The sequence below is a fragment of the Tinamus guttatus genome, unplaced genomic scaffold (assembly GCF_059628265.1).
Source record: "Tinamus guttatus ecotype Peru unplaced genomic scaffold, ASM5962826v1 Tinamus_guttatus_pri_ptg000004l, whole genome shotgun sequence".
NCBI classification, from domain to species: domain Eukaryota; kingdom Metazoa; phylum Chordata; class Aves; order Tinamiformes; family Tinamidae; genus Tinamus; species Tinamus guttatus.
Window position 1 is genome coordinate 1,503,774 of NW_028288538.1, and position 17,207 is coordinate 1,520,980.

General features: G+C 47.7%; 1 protein-coding gene across 1 annotated transcript in view; it reads right to left on the reverse strand.

Annotated features, from left to right (window-relative positions):
* Positions 1–204: 204 nt before the first annotated feature.
* The window catches only part of SMAD3 (SMAD family member 3), a 51,223-nt gene continuing 34,220 nt past the window's right edge, over positions 205–17,207 (reverse strand). Inside the window, exons 2-9 of the mRNA XM_010215226.2 lie at positions 14,070–14,263; positions 13,131–13,265; positions 12,354–12,428; positions 10,519–10,569; positions 6,689–6,901; positions 5,263–5,400; positions 2,807–2,951; positions 205–427 (exon numbers count right to left, since the gene is read on the reverse strand). Coding sequence (XP_010213528.2) covers positions 304–427; positions 2,807–2,951; positions 5,263–5,400; positions 6,689–6,901; positions 10,519–10,569; positions 12,354–12,428; positions 13,131–13,265; positions 14,070–14,263 — 1,075 coding nt within the window. The 3' untranslated portion in view covers positions 205–303. The remainder of the gene's footprint in view (positions 428–2,806; positions 2,952–5,262; positions 5,401–6,688; positions 6,902–10,518; positions 10,570–12,353; positions 12,429–13,130; positions 13,266–14,069; positions 14,264–17,207) is intronic.

Below are 17,207 nucleotides of genomic sequence, written 5' to 3' on the forward strand. Positions count from 1 at the left end.
CTCGTGGGCTCCGATCCCTGTCTCACCACGATGGACCTTGGCGGCCGGGTCTGACAGCCCCCAGCATCGTAACCAAAGTGCTACCAGTTTCAGTGAAGTGGCTTCAACGGGCATTTACTTTAAAAACAAACAACAAAAAATCAAAACAAAACAAAGAAACCCCATTTTTTTTTCAGCAGATTTTCTTTTTTTCCTCATCATCACTCCAGTAACTGGGAATTTATTTCGCGTTTTGCTAAGGGTGAAACCAATTCCGTTTTTGCAGAGTCCTCGTCCCCGCCGGCGCGGCCGGGAGCCGCTCCCTTAGGAGACGCTGGAGCAGCGGATGCTGGGGGAGCCCATCTGCGTGAGGACCTTGTCCAGCCACTGCAGGGGCCCGTTGAGGTGCAGCTCGATCCAGCAGGGAGTGCTGGTCACCGTCTGCCGCCTGTCGGGAGGGAAAAACAGGCGGTTCAGGTGGGATCGACAGCGTTTCCCAAACGGGAAGGGTTTTACGGCCACCCGAGCGCTCCTCCTGGCTTAGACAAGAGCGGTGCTGGTGACGCCACAGGGAGGTCGTCTCTCCCCTCTACGCTTTTGGCCAATGCTGCCAACTTCGTTCAATAAAAAATGCACAAAACCCCCCAGAACGACGACCTTTTCTCTTTGCATTTCTCACGCTCCCCGTGGAGACCCCCTGTGTAGAGCCCATGGGAAAACCTCCGTGCAGCCCCCCGGCCTCTCCCGGCAGGAACCCCGCGCTCTCCCGGAGCCTCCAAGGCAGCAGCCCCCATCGGAGGAGCGGGAAGCCAGGATCAACCCATGTCTTTGGCAATCCCCGGAGCGGCAAAGCCAGGAGATGGGGAGGAAGAGGAGGGAGGCGAGGCCGAGGAAGAGGCCGGGGCAGCCGTCCTGCTCCTTGGGGGCCTGGGCGCAGCCGGGGAGGCTGCTCAGCTGCTGTGGAGGAGGAGGAGGGTTACGAAGGCAGGGAAGGAGCCTGGAAACAGCCTCGAGTTGCACCCGCCTTTCCCATGGAAGCGGCTCGCGAGGGGAGGCTCCGCATGGGGCTGCCCGGCGGTCTCCAAAATGTCTCCGGCCTTCCCTGAGTTAAGGGTGAGCGTCAGGTTGTGTCCCCAATCCCAGGGAAGAGCCCGAGCGCCGTCCCGGGCTGCTGCCTCCCTGCCGCTCCCTCACGGCCAACCTCATCCCGCCATCCCGCGTGGCCCTTTGGAGAGGGAGGCGCTCCGAGAGCTCCCGGGCTGGCTCCCGCCTGTCCCAAACAGGCAGGGAACGTCCCTGGGGCGGCCCCGGTTCCGGTGTGAATGAGCCCGGCCGGCTGTGGCAGGGAAAGGGAGGAGCGGGAGCGGCGGCTCCGGGAAGAGCCGAATCCCGCCAGGCCGCTCCCGCCTGCGCCTCATGAGGGGCCGCCGGCGCTGGCCCCGCGCGGGGCAACTGCAGGACAAAATGGACTCCAGGCATCTGGGAAGGAGGCAGCAGGAGGGAGCAGGAGGGAATGGAGAGGGAGCAGGAGGCAGCGGGAGGGAGCAGGAGGGAATGGAGAGGGAGCGGGAGGCAGCGGGAGGGAGCAGGAGGGAATGGAGAGGGAGCAGGAGGCAGCGGGAGGGAGCAGGAGGGAATGGAGAGGGAGTGGGAGGCAGCGGGAGGGAGCAGGAGGGAATGGAGAGGGAGCGGGAGGCAGCGGGAGGCAGCAGGAGGGAACGGAGAGGGAGCGGGAGGCAGCGGGAGGCAGCAGGAGGGAATGGAGAGGGAGCGGGAGGCAGCGGGAGGCAGCAGGAGGGAATGGAGAGGGAGCGGGAGGCAGCGGGAGGGAGCAGGAGGGAATGGAGAGGGAGCGGGAGGCACCCACGCAGGGTGGCCCCTCCGCTGCCCCAGATCTAAGCGGGGCCCAGTTGAGTATTTCTCAGCTTAAAATCCTCCACAGCTTTTCCTCTCCTCTTGCTACACCCATTTTCGGATGAATTTTCTTCACCTCTCCTTGTACCATGAAATACCCTCTTTTTCTCCCCGTTGTTCCTCAGGGACATTGGCCTAGGAGAGCCCTGAAGCGGCAGCAGCACGTGGGGCCCTGGAGCCCGTGGGGTATCCGGTCCCCAGCCTGTCCCCGTCCCTGTGCTGTCAGGACACACACGTCGCTCCCAAGCACGGGCCCCATCCGCCTCTGCTGTTTTCACATCCCACGTTCACTTACAATAATAGTGACCAGGGTCTCTGCTACCTCCAGGCACATCTAAGCCACTGTCCTGTAACATTCACTAAGAAATGGATGACGAATTTAACTAAAATTTTGCAGCAACCGTAGCAACTCTTCCAAAAGTGAATTTTCAAATCCATCTGCTTTCATTTCAATCCCATTACGCTCCAACAAAAGAAACGCCAAACTCAATTGCAGTCTGCTAGGAAACACACTGACTCTGTCTTGAAAGCAATGTGGCCGTAAGACACTCAAATTTAAATCAAATTTTAAGGGGAAAAAAATGTAATCGTTCCAATGCAGATAATCTGGATTCATCTTCTGTGCTTCAGGCAAAAAGCTCTTGGTCCGTTCAACACTGGAACCAAATGCACAGAGTCTTCCAGGTCTATCCCATAATGCAGGTTTTATGCAAATAAAATGGGGGAAAAAGGAGCTGAGCGCCACACATTGCCAGCAAGCACAACCCACCTGCAGCAGCAGAAAGAGCGCTCTGCTGATCGCCCCTATCCTGGCAGCGGAGCAAAGCGGCTGCGCGGACCAGCCCGGCGCGCGGGCTGCGGGATACGGAGCGGCAACGGGGAGCACGGAGCCGCGCCGCGCCGCGGGCCTCACCTGTACTCCGCGCCCCAGCCCTTGACGAAGCTCATGCGGATCGTGCACATCCTGGTCAGCTGGTAGACGGCTTCGAAACCCTGATTCACGGACTGGGCCAAGAGAGCCGCGAACTCCTGGTTGTTAAAAATCTTCAGGTTACACCCTGCGAGAAAGGAGCACGACGAAAAGCAAGGCGTCAGCTTAACGTTTCTTCCTGAGAATGGAAAGGAACTCAACGCTGCTTTCCCATGTCCCTAAACCATGTGGTAATATACAGAGATTGCTTAAACACAGCATTGCAGAAAAGGAATTAAAATTGCCACATTTCCATATGCTGAAAAGGAAAAAAAAACATGTTACAGGACAAGAATGAGGAACACCCATGCTCCTGCACCGCTTGCTGTTTAAAAGACCAGACTTAGGATCCCCTTGTGGAACCCCTTTCTACCTCCATTACAAACGTTTCCTTCTTATTATAATTGAAAAATCTTGCTGTAACCACAACGCTCGGCAACAGCAATTGCTCCAGAGCCTCAAATAAAGGAATGCACAAACCAAAAATAGGAACTCCCTGGTGCTGGGTTTACGTGGTCTCCACCAGCAGAAGAAATGCAGAAGTTATGAAGTGCCACTGCATCCGGCAAGCCAGCACCCAGGTATTGAAAAAGGGCCCAAAAAGCTGCTGGCAAAGCTCTTTCTGCTGTGTGCCTCATCTCACCATGATGGGACAAAGAACTTTCCATTAAAAGTGAAATTTTCCCCCTGCGTTTAGTCACAGCTCAAAGACTGAGAAAAACACATTCCTCTGTTTTTAGGTTGTAAAGGTGAAACCTAATCATTTTCCTGGGGATAAAATAAATAAATTCATATAGAGATCCCTCTCTCAAAAAGAACTGTTGCTGTGCTTGCTTTCTCCCAGATAAGCAGAAACCAGTTAAACTCCGAGACTTGGCACAGAACTAGTGCTCATTTGGGATTACATATGGGCCAAGTCTGAAAAAACAACCATTTGGACTGTGACGAGCTGTAATTTTTTTTTTTTAGAAATTATTTCTGAGCACATTCTGCTGGGCTGGACATCTGTTTTGGGTCGAACCACAGGGCAGAGCTGCATCTGAGAGCTCAGCAGCTGCAGAATCCGCTACCCACTTGTGTGACCCTGAAAGAGCTCAGCCCACGAGGCCTGGATCCTGCAGCAGGTTTCAAGGGTAGATGTGTCACCCACACTGCAATGTCAGGTGGGCCAAGGGCTTGAAGGACATCAGGGCCAGGCTGAGCCCCCCGGAGGAGCTACGGCAAGGAAGGCTGTTTGGATTCCCAGGATTGGACGGGAACGGGTCTCTTGTGCATGAGAGGAGAAGGAAAATTAGCTCCTGTCAACACGGGAATGAAGAAACTACTTCAAACCCAGCAAAGATCATTTGAAGAATCTGAAAAGGCAGCTAAAGACTGTGGCGAAGTGGGGAGAGCTGCAGTCCAAGAAATGTGCCTTAGATGGATGTGCAGCGGAAACGTGGGCTGCTTCTGTCCTCAGATGTTGACTCGAGCCAGGGTGGACTCCTGTGATGTGGCTGCAGAATAAGTCATGTTTGCAGCACTGGCAACTGCCTCGGAGAAAGGAAACCCATTAAGATGGGCCAGAGCTTGAAGCACACAGATCTGTCCTCTAAAGAGGGACAGTCTTTATTCAAATATTTCTAAATAAAAATGCTTGGTTTTTAAATATATACCTACTTTTAGATGTAAGGCATTAGCGTTCATAAGCCTAGCTAAATTCCCTATTGAAAGGCATCCTCTCATACTAATTCCTGCATGTATCCAACATAAAAAGTGTTTTTCTCCCTAGACAGATGCAATAAATTTCCTTGTAAACTTCAAGTATACTTTAGACATATGTGTGCTGTAACCAGGACAACAACAAAAATGTGCTGAAAACATGATTTCTCTGGAATAAAACTCATTCATGAAAGGAGAAAAAGCATTACTAGGAAGCAGAAAAAAAGTACCAATTTAAAATGATTATAGGTGAATCTAAATTAACAAAATTTTCTTGCATATCTTCTTTTACTTAAAGGTACAGACACAATTATGTACATAATTACCAAGTAATTAATATCTGGCCAACAATGATGGGAGTGATAAAATACTGCGTGGAACAAGCGGCAGATTCTGCTCTTGGTTCTGCTCAGATCTGGACATAGTTTTTTTTTCCTATTTCCTCAAACACAGGGCAAACACTTGTTGGAGAACACCCAGTAGCCTCCTTCTTCCTACCTTTGCCCTTTCTGCTACAGCCAGGTCCTGCTCAAGCTGACAAGTTGTTTTATTTGCATAAAACAGAGTTTCTGATGACCGTCCGGAACAGAGGACAGCAAATCCAAACCTGCCAGGAAGACCGGCTCCCTGTCCACAGCAGGGCCCTGTTTTCCAAGGTTTTCCAGGGTGCAGGGCCTCCGAGCGCGCGTGCTCCTTACCTGGAGGGATCTTGCAGACCGTCGCGGGGTGCCAGCCGTAGCGCTGGTTGCAGTTGGGAGACTGCACAAAAATGGCACTGTCACTAAGGCACTCAGCAAACACCTCCCCGCCAATGTAGTAGAGCCTCACTCCTCTTCCTAGGAAACACACGGCACAGTTTGGGTTAACTTAAAACTTGTATCTGCCAAACATATAAGCAGGTAAAGATATAAACGACCTCTGCACCGGAGAGAACTCCCAAAGCAGCGAAGCTGCAAGTGATGGAGAGCGAAATCCGCCTCTCCGGCCCACTGGCCACCCCGGCTACGGAGCAGGACGTTAGCTCTGTGATCTGTGGTTCTGGGAAAGCAGTTCATGAAGTCAGAAATGAACTTTGTCCAGCTGCCCAGGAGACCGGACTGCACAAACGTGTCTGCTCACGCACGGCTTCTTCCAGAGGCGCCTCTGATATTTTCCATATGACCCTTCTGCCCGTTAACATACGATTTTCAGCCTTCTCCGCAAGTCACCACAGCTGGATACAACTGTTTATTTATTTACTTACTTAGTGAATGGGAATTAAATTATGCAACATTTTCAAACAATTGCCTCTTGCTTGAGATTACATGTGTACGCAAGGACAAACATACATTTCCCATATAAGTTCCTACAAATCATTAAAATCTCTGTTAATAAAGAAACAAATTTCAGGAATTCATCTTTGTAACTCAAATAAACATCTGCTGTGGTGTGGTCTTACTTTGCTATTTACAAATCCTGCATTCTTTCTTCCATGCAGCATAAGAAATCTGCTTAATTTCATGTCTGATTTCAGATTTTCTCTCTTTTTTTTTTTGCATTATAAATCATCTTAGTAAAAAATAATAAAAGATTTCCCTGTAAAAAGGTTCAGCTGCCTAAGAAAGGACATAAGGGAGAACAAAATCAAGACAAAAGATGGGTTGGTTTTTGATGGGAGTTAGCAGAAAATAAAGCAAAGCTTATGCACTTTTGCCTCTCATTAAAATTACATAAGTCTGGGAGTTTAATTGAGAACAAAATTGAATCCTAGCTTGCAGAACATGGAGAAGGGGGAATTGAGGTGAAAAATCAATCAGCTAAGTTTCTGTGATGAGAACAGTTGGTAAGAAAATAGTGCAGAAAGGAAAAGGCACAAACAAGACTTCCACTCACAGCCACTCAAATAAAGCTCTGAAAAGTACATGTAAAAGCTTAAATTTGGTTCATCTCTGTCACGTGCAACAATTCTAGTGTTTCTACGTGTCTTCTTTACTCCACCTTTATGAAAAGAATTGTGTTTCTCTATGAAAGACCGCAGACACTGCGGGGTTGGAGCTGCAGAACGAACCCAGCTCTGCGGCTGCTGCAACCAAGCAGCTCCCAGTGCAGAACCTCCCTCCCAGCCGACCCGGGAGACGGGATTACCGATGTGCCGCCGGGTGAGCTCCACCGCCGCGTTCCTGTTCACGTTGGAGAGCAGCCCGAGGCAGAAGCGCTCCGAGTTCGACGGGTCGGTGAAGCCGTCCACGGTCATGGAGGGCTGCGACGCGTGGAACGTCTCGCCCACGCGCTGGTTGAGCTCGTAGTAGGAGATGGAGCACCAGAAGGCCGGCTCGCAGTAGGTAACAGGCTGCAAATCTGCACAAAGCCAGAAGCAAAATGAACCACACAGGATACGGGACATGGACGTGGAAAAGGAGACTGCTTTGGAGTAGCATTTTGCTTCATTTCTTGGGATCCCTTTACCCACCAAGCTTTAATCACTTGACAAGCTTGATTTTAACGGACTGCACATAGGGAGTTTGATCATTCCCAAAGCTTCTGGCACATGGAATGATCACAAGGGGTCAAGGCACCAGTCACCTAATACGGGGGGTGTCCACTCAACCACCGTCACACTCGGAGAAAACTCTACAAATAAATCTTGCTTTTCAATGAAATTTTTCGGTAGCGAATACCTTAAAAAGAGCAAAGAAGAAAGGAGGAGGAAACTGAGGGCTTAGGAAACAGCAGGCCACAAACCTGCTTCAACAACACAGGTCTCGGGAACACTAATTTGGGGCAGTTACAGCAAAGCAGCCAGCAATTCAACTTTGGCTCTGACTGGCTCCGTCACATCCCTCTAGCATTGCAGAAAGCAGTAGCTATTTGCAATACACACGATCTTGCACAACAGTGGCATCAAACTCCTTTAAATTGAGGCAGTCTCAGGAGGATGATACTTCATATGCACAAAAATGGGGCAGTCAAGGGGCTTTAAATGATTTAACTGCTCCCACTGAAACCAATGAGAGCTTTACTACTGATTTCAGAGCAGGGAGACTCATGTCAGATATTCTTGAAAATGCTGCACGAGATGGTGCCCACTCCTCCTGCAACCTGCTGGAAGACACAAACCAACAAATCTTACTGCAGAGAAAAGCCTGTCTCTCAGAAACGCAGCTGAGCTTTTAATGCTGCTGCTTTCTCCTGTGATTTGTGGTCTCAGGCTTAGGCTGGAATGGCTGAGTTACCCCTCATGTTGTATTAGGTGCCCACTGAACATTCATTTTGAATTTTATGAATTTACAGCTTGGCAAAAAGTAGGCCAATGTAGTTCTGTACCCAGAGGGCCGACACAATCAACTCAACCATAATACATTAAACTCAAGTAAATCCTGCCTGGATCTTCCCCGCGGCTCTGCCAGAGCCTTTCAACCCTGACTCACCGGAGCTTTGCTTTTACAAGCCCTGATTTTCCTCACGCCAACGGGTCCTTATCATGCCAAATGCATGGGGGTTGTGCAACACGGGTAAGTGCCCCTTGAATCCTGGCACGCTGACCACGCTGCTGATTCCCTGCGAGACAACAGCACAACCTGCTCCATTGCAGAGCACAAAAACTGCTGGGTGCTTTGCACATGCTACAGCACGTGCTGCAGCATGAAAGCAGTTGTTACCCTAGTTTCAGCTCATGCTTTTGATACACAATGTGCATTAGCAGTTTAATAGTTGTTCTACAACTGTGTCAGAGCCTGCTTTATTAATTTTTGGTTCTGATGCACACCCTGCTCCGAGAAGGGCCCTCTCCTCCCTCGCAGAACAGGCCGTCACCACGGGAGCTGGCCGAGGGCTGCACCAAAGGTCCCCGTGTGCCTTTTCTGCTCTCACTCAAGAGCTTTGGTGTCCAGCAAAGGCTGCTGCAGGTTTCCTGCGCGCCGAGGGCTGCCTCGCTCCCAGGACCGGCTCTCCTGGCGCCCGGCCACGCTGGCGAGGCCACCGTCATTCTTGCTTGTTTTCTGTGTTTTTTCCAGTTCGAGTTTAAGCAGAAGAGCTCACTGGATATTTATAACTTCCATTTAGAGCTTGTGCCTGACAACTGAAAGTTTGGACCCAAACTAGAGCGCTTCCAAATCAAACACATGCGCTGAGAGGAGGAAAAAGAAAAAGCCATTTCCAATATGTTACCTTGCAGCACATTTTGTGGCTGGGAATAAGGTGAACTGCAATTCCCCGGGTTCCTTCACTCCCCTTTTACAGTCTTACAGCCTTATACTGAAACACTTATACAGCAACTCAAGAAAACCTGTGCCTGTTGTCCAAAGCAGTTTATCACCTTCGCAGTTTTGGGGAATATGGGGCATTTTGACCATGGGATATCAGGCCGAAGTTCAGCTTACACTAAGTAAACTGTCTTAAAAGCATCAGGTAGCTATGTTTAAATAAACTGAGGGCTGCATCCTGCAACATTAGTTCCTTAATGCACAACTGCAAAACAGACAAAAAACGCAAAAACACAGAGAAACAACACATTCCACTACGGAGAGCTTGCGAAAAGATCTCCAGTGTTGTACAGCGCTGTGCTCCTTAAATTTCTGTTCAAGTTTCTTAACAAACATACAAAGAAAGCCTGATAAGGTCTCTGCAAATACAAGCACAGCCCTGGCCACTGAAGTGTTCTGCGGATCTACTGAATTAAGAGGCACAGCCAGTTGTGGCAGTTGTTCATATATGTGCCACTTCTTTGAGTTTACAGCATCCTTGGGTGCAGGGATTTACAATAGAATGTTTTCAAAGAGAGGCTCTTTGTGGAAGTTCTTACCTAAAGGCAATAAATACGTGGCTTGTAAAACCTAAGAGTTCTCCTTTAATGTTGATGAGTAAAAATGTTTTTCTGATGCTGCTCCCTAGATTACAAAGAGACTCCTTGTGGTTAACAAGTTTCGCCTGATCCCACGGAGTTTTGTCACCACGCAGCATATGAGACATCTTCAACCCACCAGCTGAGCAGCATGTGTTAATAACCAGTGTCCTGGCTGGAGTGATTTGCAACGGGGCCTCTTTCCTAGAAACTCCTTTTCTCCGTATACAAAAGGCAGATGCCGCAGGCGACTCGCCAGGTTGGTTTTGTTGCCTGTAACTGGCTTTTTATTTTCAGGCTGACACCAAGTGCTAGAAATTCCCAAGTCCCAGGCTGCACACTTGAGCATAATGGATTCAAAAAAAAAAAAAAAAAAAAAAAAAAGGAGAAAAGAAATCTCCTTCAACAGCTCCAAGCTCTCTATAAGTCAGCCAACGACTGACAAATTTTGGAGCAGTGTCAAAGTACCCTCTGACAGGGCTAAAAGCATACGCAAGCTTTATGGCTCTCGAGGAGTAATCTCAAGTGGCCCATGTCTGCTGCCTCAATGAGCATTTAGAGAACTGATCCTGCAGCTAGACAGAGCTATGGGGGGGGGGCTTTTTTTTCCTTTTTTTTTTAAATGATTGGCTGCTGAGAGCAATTTCACATAGGGTAAAAGCAAAGAACCAGTGAAGTTCATGTCCTCCTTGTCTGTAGGCACAAAAATAAAGGGCAGAACTATCCAAAAGGGTAACAGAGGTCCAGAGGTAGCCACAAAACCTCTAACTGTATCTCAAAGGCAAGCACTTTTTTAAACGGCTACTATTACTTGAGTTAGTATATGTATTTTACTATATGTCCTTTGAAAGCAAACAAAAAGTTGTCTCATCAAACCAAAGCACTTTTGTTGCAATTTTTCACTTGTTCTTTCTGGTATTCATCTGTCACCATTTCTTGTTCTTCATTTAACTCTATGATGCAAGCTCAGACTTATCTCATATAGAACTACTACGAGCCACAGGGATTAGCAGAAAGGAGCATCGTCGGGGGTCACAACCTTACCAAAAGTGCACAACCTCCAGAAATAGCATCATCAATAAAATGTCACTATCTTGACAGTAATTACAGTCAGTTTTCAGGACCATATGCTTACCAAGATTATTGTGTGCTGGAGACATAGGATTTGGTGATAAGTTTGGAGAACCTGAAAACCAAGACATAATTATTAGTAACTGCACAATGGGAAATACACACAATCTTCAGCTTGTTGCAAGGATATCCCATTTGCTCAGTTAAACTTCATGCAGTGACACCAGCAGCTTCTCTGATGCTGGTTACACTGATGTTGACTCCACTGCTACTGACTGCATTAACTTGCTAGGTCTGAATACCCTCAGGCTGCAACCACGTAGTCTTAACCCACCAAATTTCAAACCTAGGCATGCAGATGCCCATTTTATTTTCACAAGCAGCTATCAAAACTACAAGTACCATGATGGCTGTTACACTCCAAACCAGTTAGCTGGACATTTAAGAGCTCAACTTTGCTATGTCAGGCATAAAACATACTCACACATAACAGTGCAAAACGAGTTCAACCTGCTACTCCTTGCTGTCAGGACAAATGAATACGGGCTCAAACTATGCAGGCCTGAGTAAACAACTGTCAGAATTTTAGCCTCAGTCATTTCAATTTGGTCCACATATTTTGCGCTTATTTTTACAGTAACTGCACCCAGAAGTCCAGAGCAACTTCCACAGTCTCTGGACAAACACGTGAGCAGAAAAGTACTACAGACCCTCTTTCTTTCTTTCTTTCTTTCTTTTTTCCTGCACCGAGCTCAGCTGGCTTCTTTAAAATTTGTTTTTCTATAAAGTGGGAAGCCCATGACATCTGAAGGAATGTAAGAAAGGCAGGCGGAATACACGTAGCATTTGAGAACATAAATTGGGTATTTATAGCATTGTCCAGGCCAATCCCATTCCAGTACTCTTTCCCCAAAGGCCCCATATACATTCCAAACGCTAACCGCATCACCAATAATTGTATGTGCTAAAATGGATTGTGTCAATAGGCTTATGTTTGATGTAGACAAACCAACCCACACGGCCTTCCTCCATCCGTCCCGCTGCGGTGCAAGGCTGTAAATCAGCCACCCCTCTTTTAGAATCCCACATACACTCGACAGCTAAAGACATGCACAGAAACCAAGGCACTTGTGTGCAGCATTTGCATTAATTAGGTTCTGCACGCCTCTGCTTCTTTAAGTGCTAGGGATTTGCATATCCCTCTTGCATCAGCCCTTCTAACAAGAAATGTGTGTTTGCTTTTCAAGCCAAAGTTATGGAAATTCAGAGCTGGATTCAGCAATTCCTCCTCACAAGCAGTGACACCATTCAGAGCAAGAGGATGGCTTAATAGTCAGCTACTCCCAGAAAGATCAGACCCGCACGTTTAATTTTAAAGTGTCAACACAGCTTAGCCTGAACGCTGAGACCGGTGCCTCTAAATCTAATATAAAACAACTTGTTTTCTTGGCAGTGAGAAAGAAACTCTAATGTTCACCGGGATATAGGCCCAGGGATGGGATATAGCCCCTTAAAACCAATCTGCTAGCAGTCATTTCCAAAGTAAACAACCAAATGATCAGAAAAATGCCTCTGTACAACGTGCCAACCACATGCACAGCTTTCATGTGTGTACGGGTGCAGGGTCACGCTGCAAGGCAAACTCTCTGCTCTTCCAGGCTGCTGCTTAGTAATATCTAAGGATGGATGTTGGGGAGAACAGGAACATGGTGCACCCTGTACCAAAAAAGCACAGAGCATATAGGGTTATACCATACACGAGCTGTCTGACTGCACTTGCATTCCTACAGGGATAAAATACCTCAAAACAGCATCTGAACTTCAATGCTCCAACAAGAAAAGTGAAAGGTCTCTCTGATACGACATAGAAACTGCACTGAATGGCAGGAGATGACTTACCTGCATCCATGCTGGGGTTCATCTGGTGGTCACTAGTTTCTCCATCCTCACTCAGATAGCCTGGAGGGGGTGTCTCTAGAACCACAAGGAGTCAAATTGTCATTGCAGCTATCTGCAAAGTCCGGATTATAAACACTAGAAACCCTTCGTCTGCTGTTCACAGTAACCGCCCCCTCCCAAAAAAGCACTATTTTTCTCTCTGTTCCTGCTGACAGTAGGAGCTGGCACAATCGGAATGAGGGGCATAGCCTATCTGGGAATAACAGAGGAGGGGGGAAAAAGACCTCGGGATTTGCAGTCTGATAAGATTTTATGCCAAGTAGGCAGTTTTCTGTCCAGATTTTCTCCTTCCCTGGTGCGCAGCTGCATAGCTTGTCCATGCAAATAAGGTGTAAACTGCTCGTAAGAGAGAGACATAACTGCAAGAGCTCAATTTCAATGGAAATTTACATGATTTTACCCAAACTCCAATGACTGAATTTCACTCAACGCTAAACTTGTTAAGGGAACATTCAGCTTTAGAATCCACAGTAAATTCTGGGTATGCACTACTGAGGGGAAGAGGCGAATTTAAAGCAAGCAAAACAAAACTATAAACAGCACTGCTGTGTGGCTACATTTACAGCTTTTATCTATTTTGGTTTTGGATCCCACTCCTTAGCTCCGGAGCAGTGACGGAGCCAAAGACTTTCCACTCCTGCAGCTCCACAGAGCACACCCAATTCTCAGGGCACAGTGTCCCTTTTCCCTCCTTGCTGGATGGAAGGTTCCCGGTACCTGGAATGTAGTTGCTCTGTGGCTCGATCCCTGCTGGGAAGTTAGTGTTCTCGGGAATAGAATGACTGTAATCATCCAAGGGCGGGAACTCGGCGGGAATCTCGGTGTGCCGAGGCACCAGCACCGGCGGCAGCACTGCACAAAGGGAAAAAAATACAGAGAACAGCAGCATTATTTAAAATAAAACAACTGAAACGCTAGGAAATGAAGAGAAACCAGTTTAGACTAACACCCTTACTACACACAACTGCAAAGTCCTTAATCAAGGGATGCAATTAGATATTTTCTTCTGAGATAAGAGCAGCAGTTGGAGATGCTATTCTTAACCTATCTCAGCTGGGAATGGGGGTATTTGCTTATCTGAACACACCTAGTCTGGGTGTTTGTATCTTCATAGCCAAATTAATAGCTCTGCTTTGAAAAGCATTTAAGAGAAGTTATAACAGGAGATTCAAGAGAAACATCGCATTAAATGTAACTGCAAGTTAGGTCTAGCACCAATTTTCCAGACTGGTTCTGCAGATCTGGGCTGGCACACACAGATTTCATGTGTAACCTACAGCTACACATGAAAGCCTCTTCCAGAGGCAGCGGGACGACTCCAGAACAGGAAGCTCGAGTGTACTTAGCAGTACACTCAGCGCTAATTTAATACCAACAATTAGGGAGCCTGAGAACACTGCCAAAGCCTGTGCTTTTATCTGCTACCCGTGTGAGTCTGTGTGCACACAGTGCCACATCAGGGACCTGGCAATACCATAGCCTTGGGTCTTACTGAGTTTTCAATCATATTTAACCCCCAGCCCAGTGCAGATTCAGAAAACACTTTAGTGCCTATAGCAGGGGACTGTCATCAGTGATGCTACGTGTTGGTTTTAGCCCGCAGCGCTGCTGTTTTATCCCCTTCAGAAGGCAGTTTTGGAGCCGCGGCGGCGGTACCTGGCGTCTCCACTCGCTGGTAGTGGTAGGGGTTCACGCAGACCTCGTCCTTCTTCATGTTGAAGGCGAACTCGCACATCTCCATGGCGCGCAGCTCATGGTGGCTATGGAGGTCCGGCCACCGCCACAGGCGGCAGTAGATGACATGGGGAAGGCCCTTCCGATGGGACACCTGCAGCCGACCATCCAGGGACCTGCGGTTGGGACACAAGGACACGAACAACGCAGGTTGGCCTTAACACACACATACTGCGGGTCACGCTCATTCGGACGCGCTGCAGAGTAACCCGGCGCGAAGGCGGCACGTTCTGGTGGTGCCCAATGCAGCAGCAACGAGGCATTCGGTCTCTGAAAACCAAAGAGTGTTTATTTTGAAGCAGCTTTAGTGCAAGTATATTCATTTGCTGAGCAGGGGCTAATTTGGAGGTGCTACAAGAGCTGCAGAAAGGCCGAAGACATCGATTCGGCTGCACGTTGGAAGCGGCGAGGGCTGCACCGAGGAGCACCCTGTTCGTGAGGCGGCAGCGCGTGACTGCACTTTAAAACAAACCTTAAAAAGTACAAAAAGACCAATTTCTGTTTTGGTATTACCATCTCAAGCTCACATAAGGACTCTTCCTTTAAATAGCCTCACGAAAGCTAAAAACAAGCAAATCCTCCAGTTTCGTTTTCCATGTGCAGTCTGAAACCAGAAAGCCTTTTCCAGCCCTGCTTGTTTCTCTTCTTGCCTCTGTTCTAGCTCATCTGCTCCAAGCCGTAAAATGAAAATCCATTTCCCACCTAAGCCCATCTTTGTCTTGGAACTGACTGTTCCTAGCAGACCTTCCGGGGAGGCAGGACAGACGGGTTCGACCTCGGAGCTCCTGCAGAGGAAGGGCCCTCCAGAAATTTCTTCCAAGATTTTCGCTTTGCTTCCCTTGCTTTTCTTAATGACTGAAACGAAACGTTTCAGGAGGCTGGTGAAATGAAATAGATATTTAAACTTGTCGAGGAGAAGAAAAAAAAATGAAATTTTGCTCAGAATTATTTTCCTTGATTCTTTGTGCTGGCAGTCAATCGAGAAAAACCAAACCAAACCAGACCACCCCATGCAAGCGATTATCCGGATATTCCTAGTCCATTTTGTCCCTAAGGGACTCTTCCCAAAGCGATGCACACGCCTCGTGCAGACACTGTTACAACAGGGGACGGCACCGACAACCCACCCAAGCTACTCCTGAGCAGCACTGGATTTAGGGGAGCAGGAAAACTGCCACACGACGAATAACTGCACACATAGAGCACGTAAGGAATCTCTGCCATCACCACGGGACTTGTCGGCACAGGTTGCAGGAAGCATCTGAAAGCTGCAAGTGTTTCACAGCCCTGAAATATGCACAACACCCGCAGCTATTATTTATAGCACGCAGGTATTTTTAATTCCGTTTTGTTATTTAGGGGTGACACATTTTCTCCGTGCCAAAGCGCAGTATCCCACCCTGCAGCCTTCTCTACAAAGGGGCCAGCAGACAGTTGGGCATCCGGCGGGATTCCCGGGAGTTCCCAAGCCAAGCTCCTTGTTGGGACAGCGAAGGATGGAAGCAAGGTGGAAGACCTGCAGGGAGGACACCAGCAGGTCGCTTTGCTGCGGGACGGGGCAGCCTTGGTAGCGACTTCGACGGAGCTGAGACAGGACTTATCCGATTCCTACTCCTGTCAGCGTGGACAAACCTAAGAAAAATTGGAAATTATTTCCAGCTGAGGTGGGCAAGCAACGAGCAGATCGGCAGCGATGCAGAAAAATCAGGTACTGAGAAGAACACCCAGAGGTGCAGCAGAGAGGAGGATGAGGGCAGCTCAGCAGCATCACGGGGACCGAGCCATCGTTTTACGCAGATATAACCATTTCCTAGAGATGGGAAGGTTTAACACAAGCCATTGCTCCTCCAAACTGTCCAGGCTATTGCTGGGCAAAGAACAAGGGACAGGGATTACCTTTAATTGCAAAAATAGAGAAGGGGGTTAAAAAAAAAACAGAATGACAAAAACAGTGAAATAAATGTTTTTAACAACCCTCCGTAACTGCCTGCAAACGAGTGAAAAGGAAACAGGAGAACATTACATTGCGTAACAGGAATTTGACTTTTAGGCATTTTTTTTTTAAAAAAAAACTAATTTAATTTGTAGGATCCTGAATCAGGAAAGGGAAAACAACACCAACAAAAACTTAAAAATGGGCCCTTGTCACTTCTTATTTTCCTCACTGAGCATCTTTGCAGCTATCCTTGAGATGGTTATTCAGCCTCTTCCTTCCCCTCGGTCTCTTTCTTTAAGACAAAAGTTGAAGTTGGTTGAATGCAATAATTACGCAAAGGGATGAGCAATAAGATATTAGCAGGATTCTTATCAGGGTTGGAAATATTAACATTTGCCCTGCCACACATCCATTTCCCTACATTCCCTTTCCTGACACCTTCACACTGCTGTTTGCAAGGCCCATCAGTTTGATCCCCTGCCATTATCTAATCTCCAGGAGAGCAAATGCCTCAATGATCTTTAAAAAACAAAAATCCCCACTCAAAAAAACCCTAAACCTAAGTACTGACCTCCACCATAAGCAACAGCAAATGCAAAAAAAGGGCTAAGGAAAAGAGAAATGATCAGGAAAAGGAAAACTTTGAAGTTAAACATTTCTGAGAGTTTTTTATTAAAAATCACGAGCAGAAGCTATTTTGTAAATCCATGACAAATAACTTGCAGTGTGCTCCAAAATGCACTGTCACCAAGAATTACGGCCACAGGCTGGATTTTCTGTTAAGCACAAAACATGGTAGTTCCTTACTGGCCTTGCATCTGGGCCACACCAGGAAAGCAAGCATTTATTCACGGAGCAAAATCTGGCTTTTGTGTGAGGAGAACAGAAACGTCCACAGGGCTGACTGAAAAGTTGGATAAAATCTCAACTTTCCCTGAGTACTGGCCAAATGAACAACACTGAATAAGAAAAAAAAAAAAATTAAAAAAAAGACCTACGCAGCACATTAGTAACTCCAAAGCTGATCCATTGCCATCCCTTTCCCCTCACTTTGCTCGGCATCACTAATTTTTCCCACTTCTGGTGCAGCTTTAACAGGACTGTTATTCTAGAAACAGGAGTGG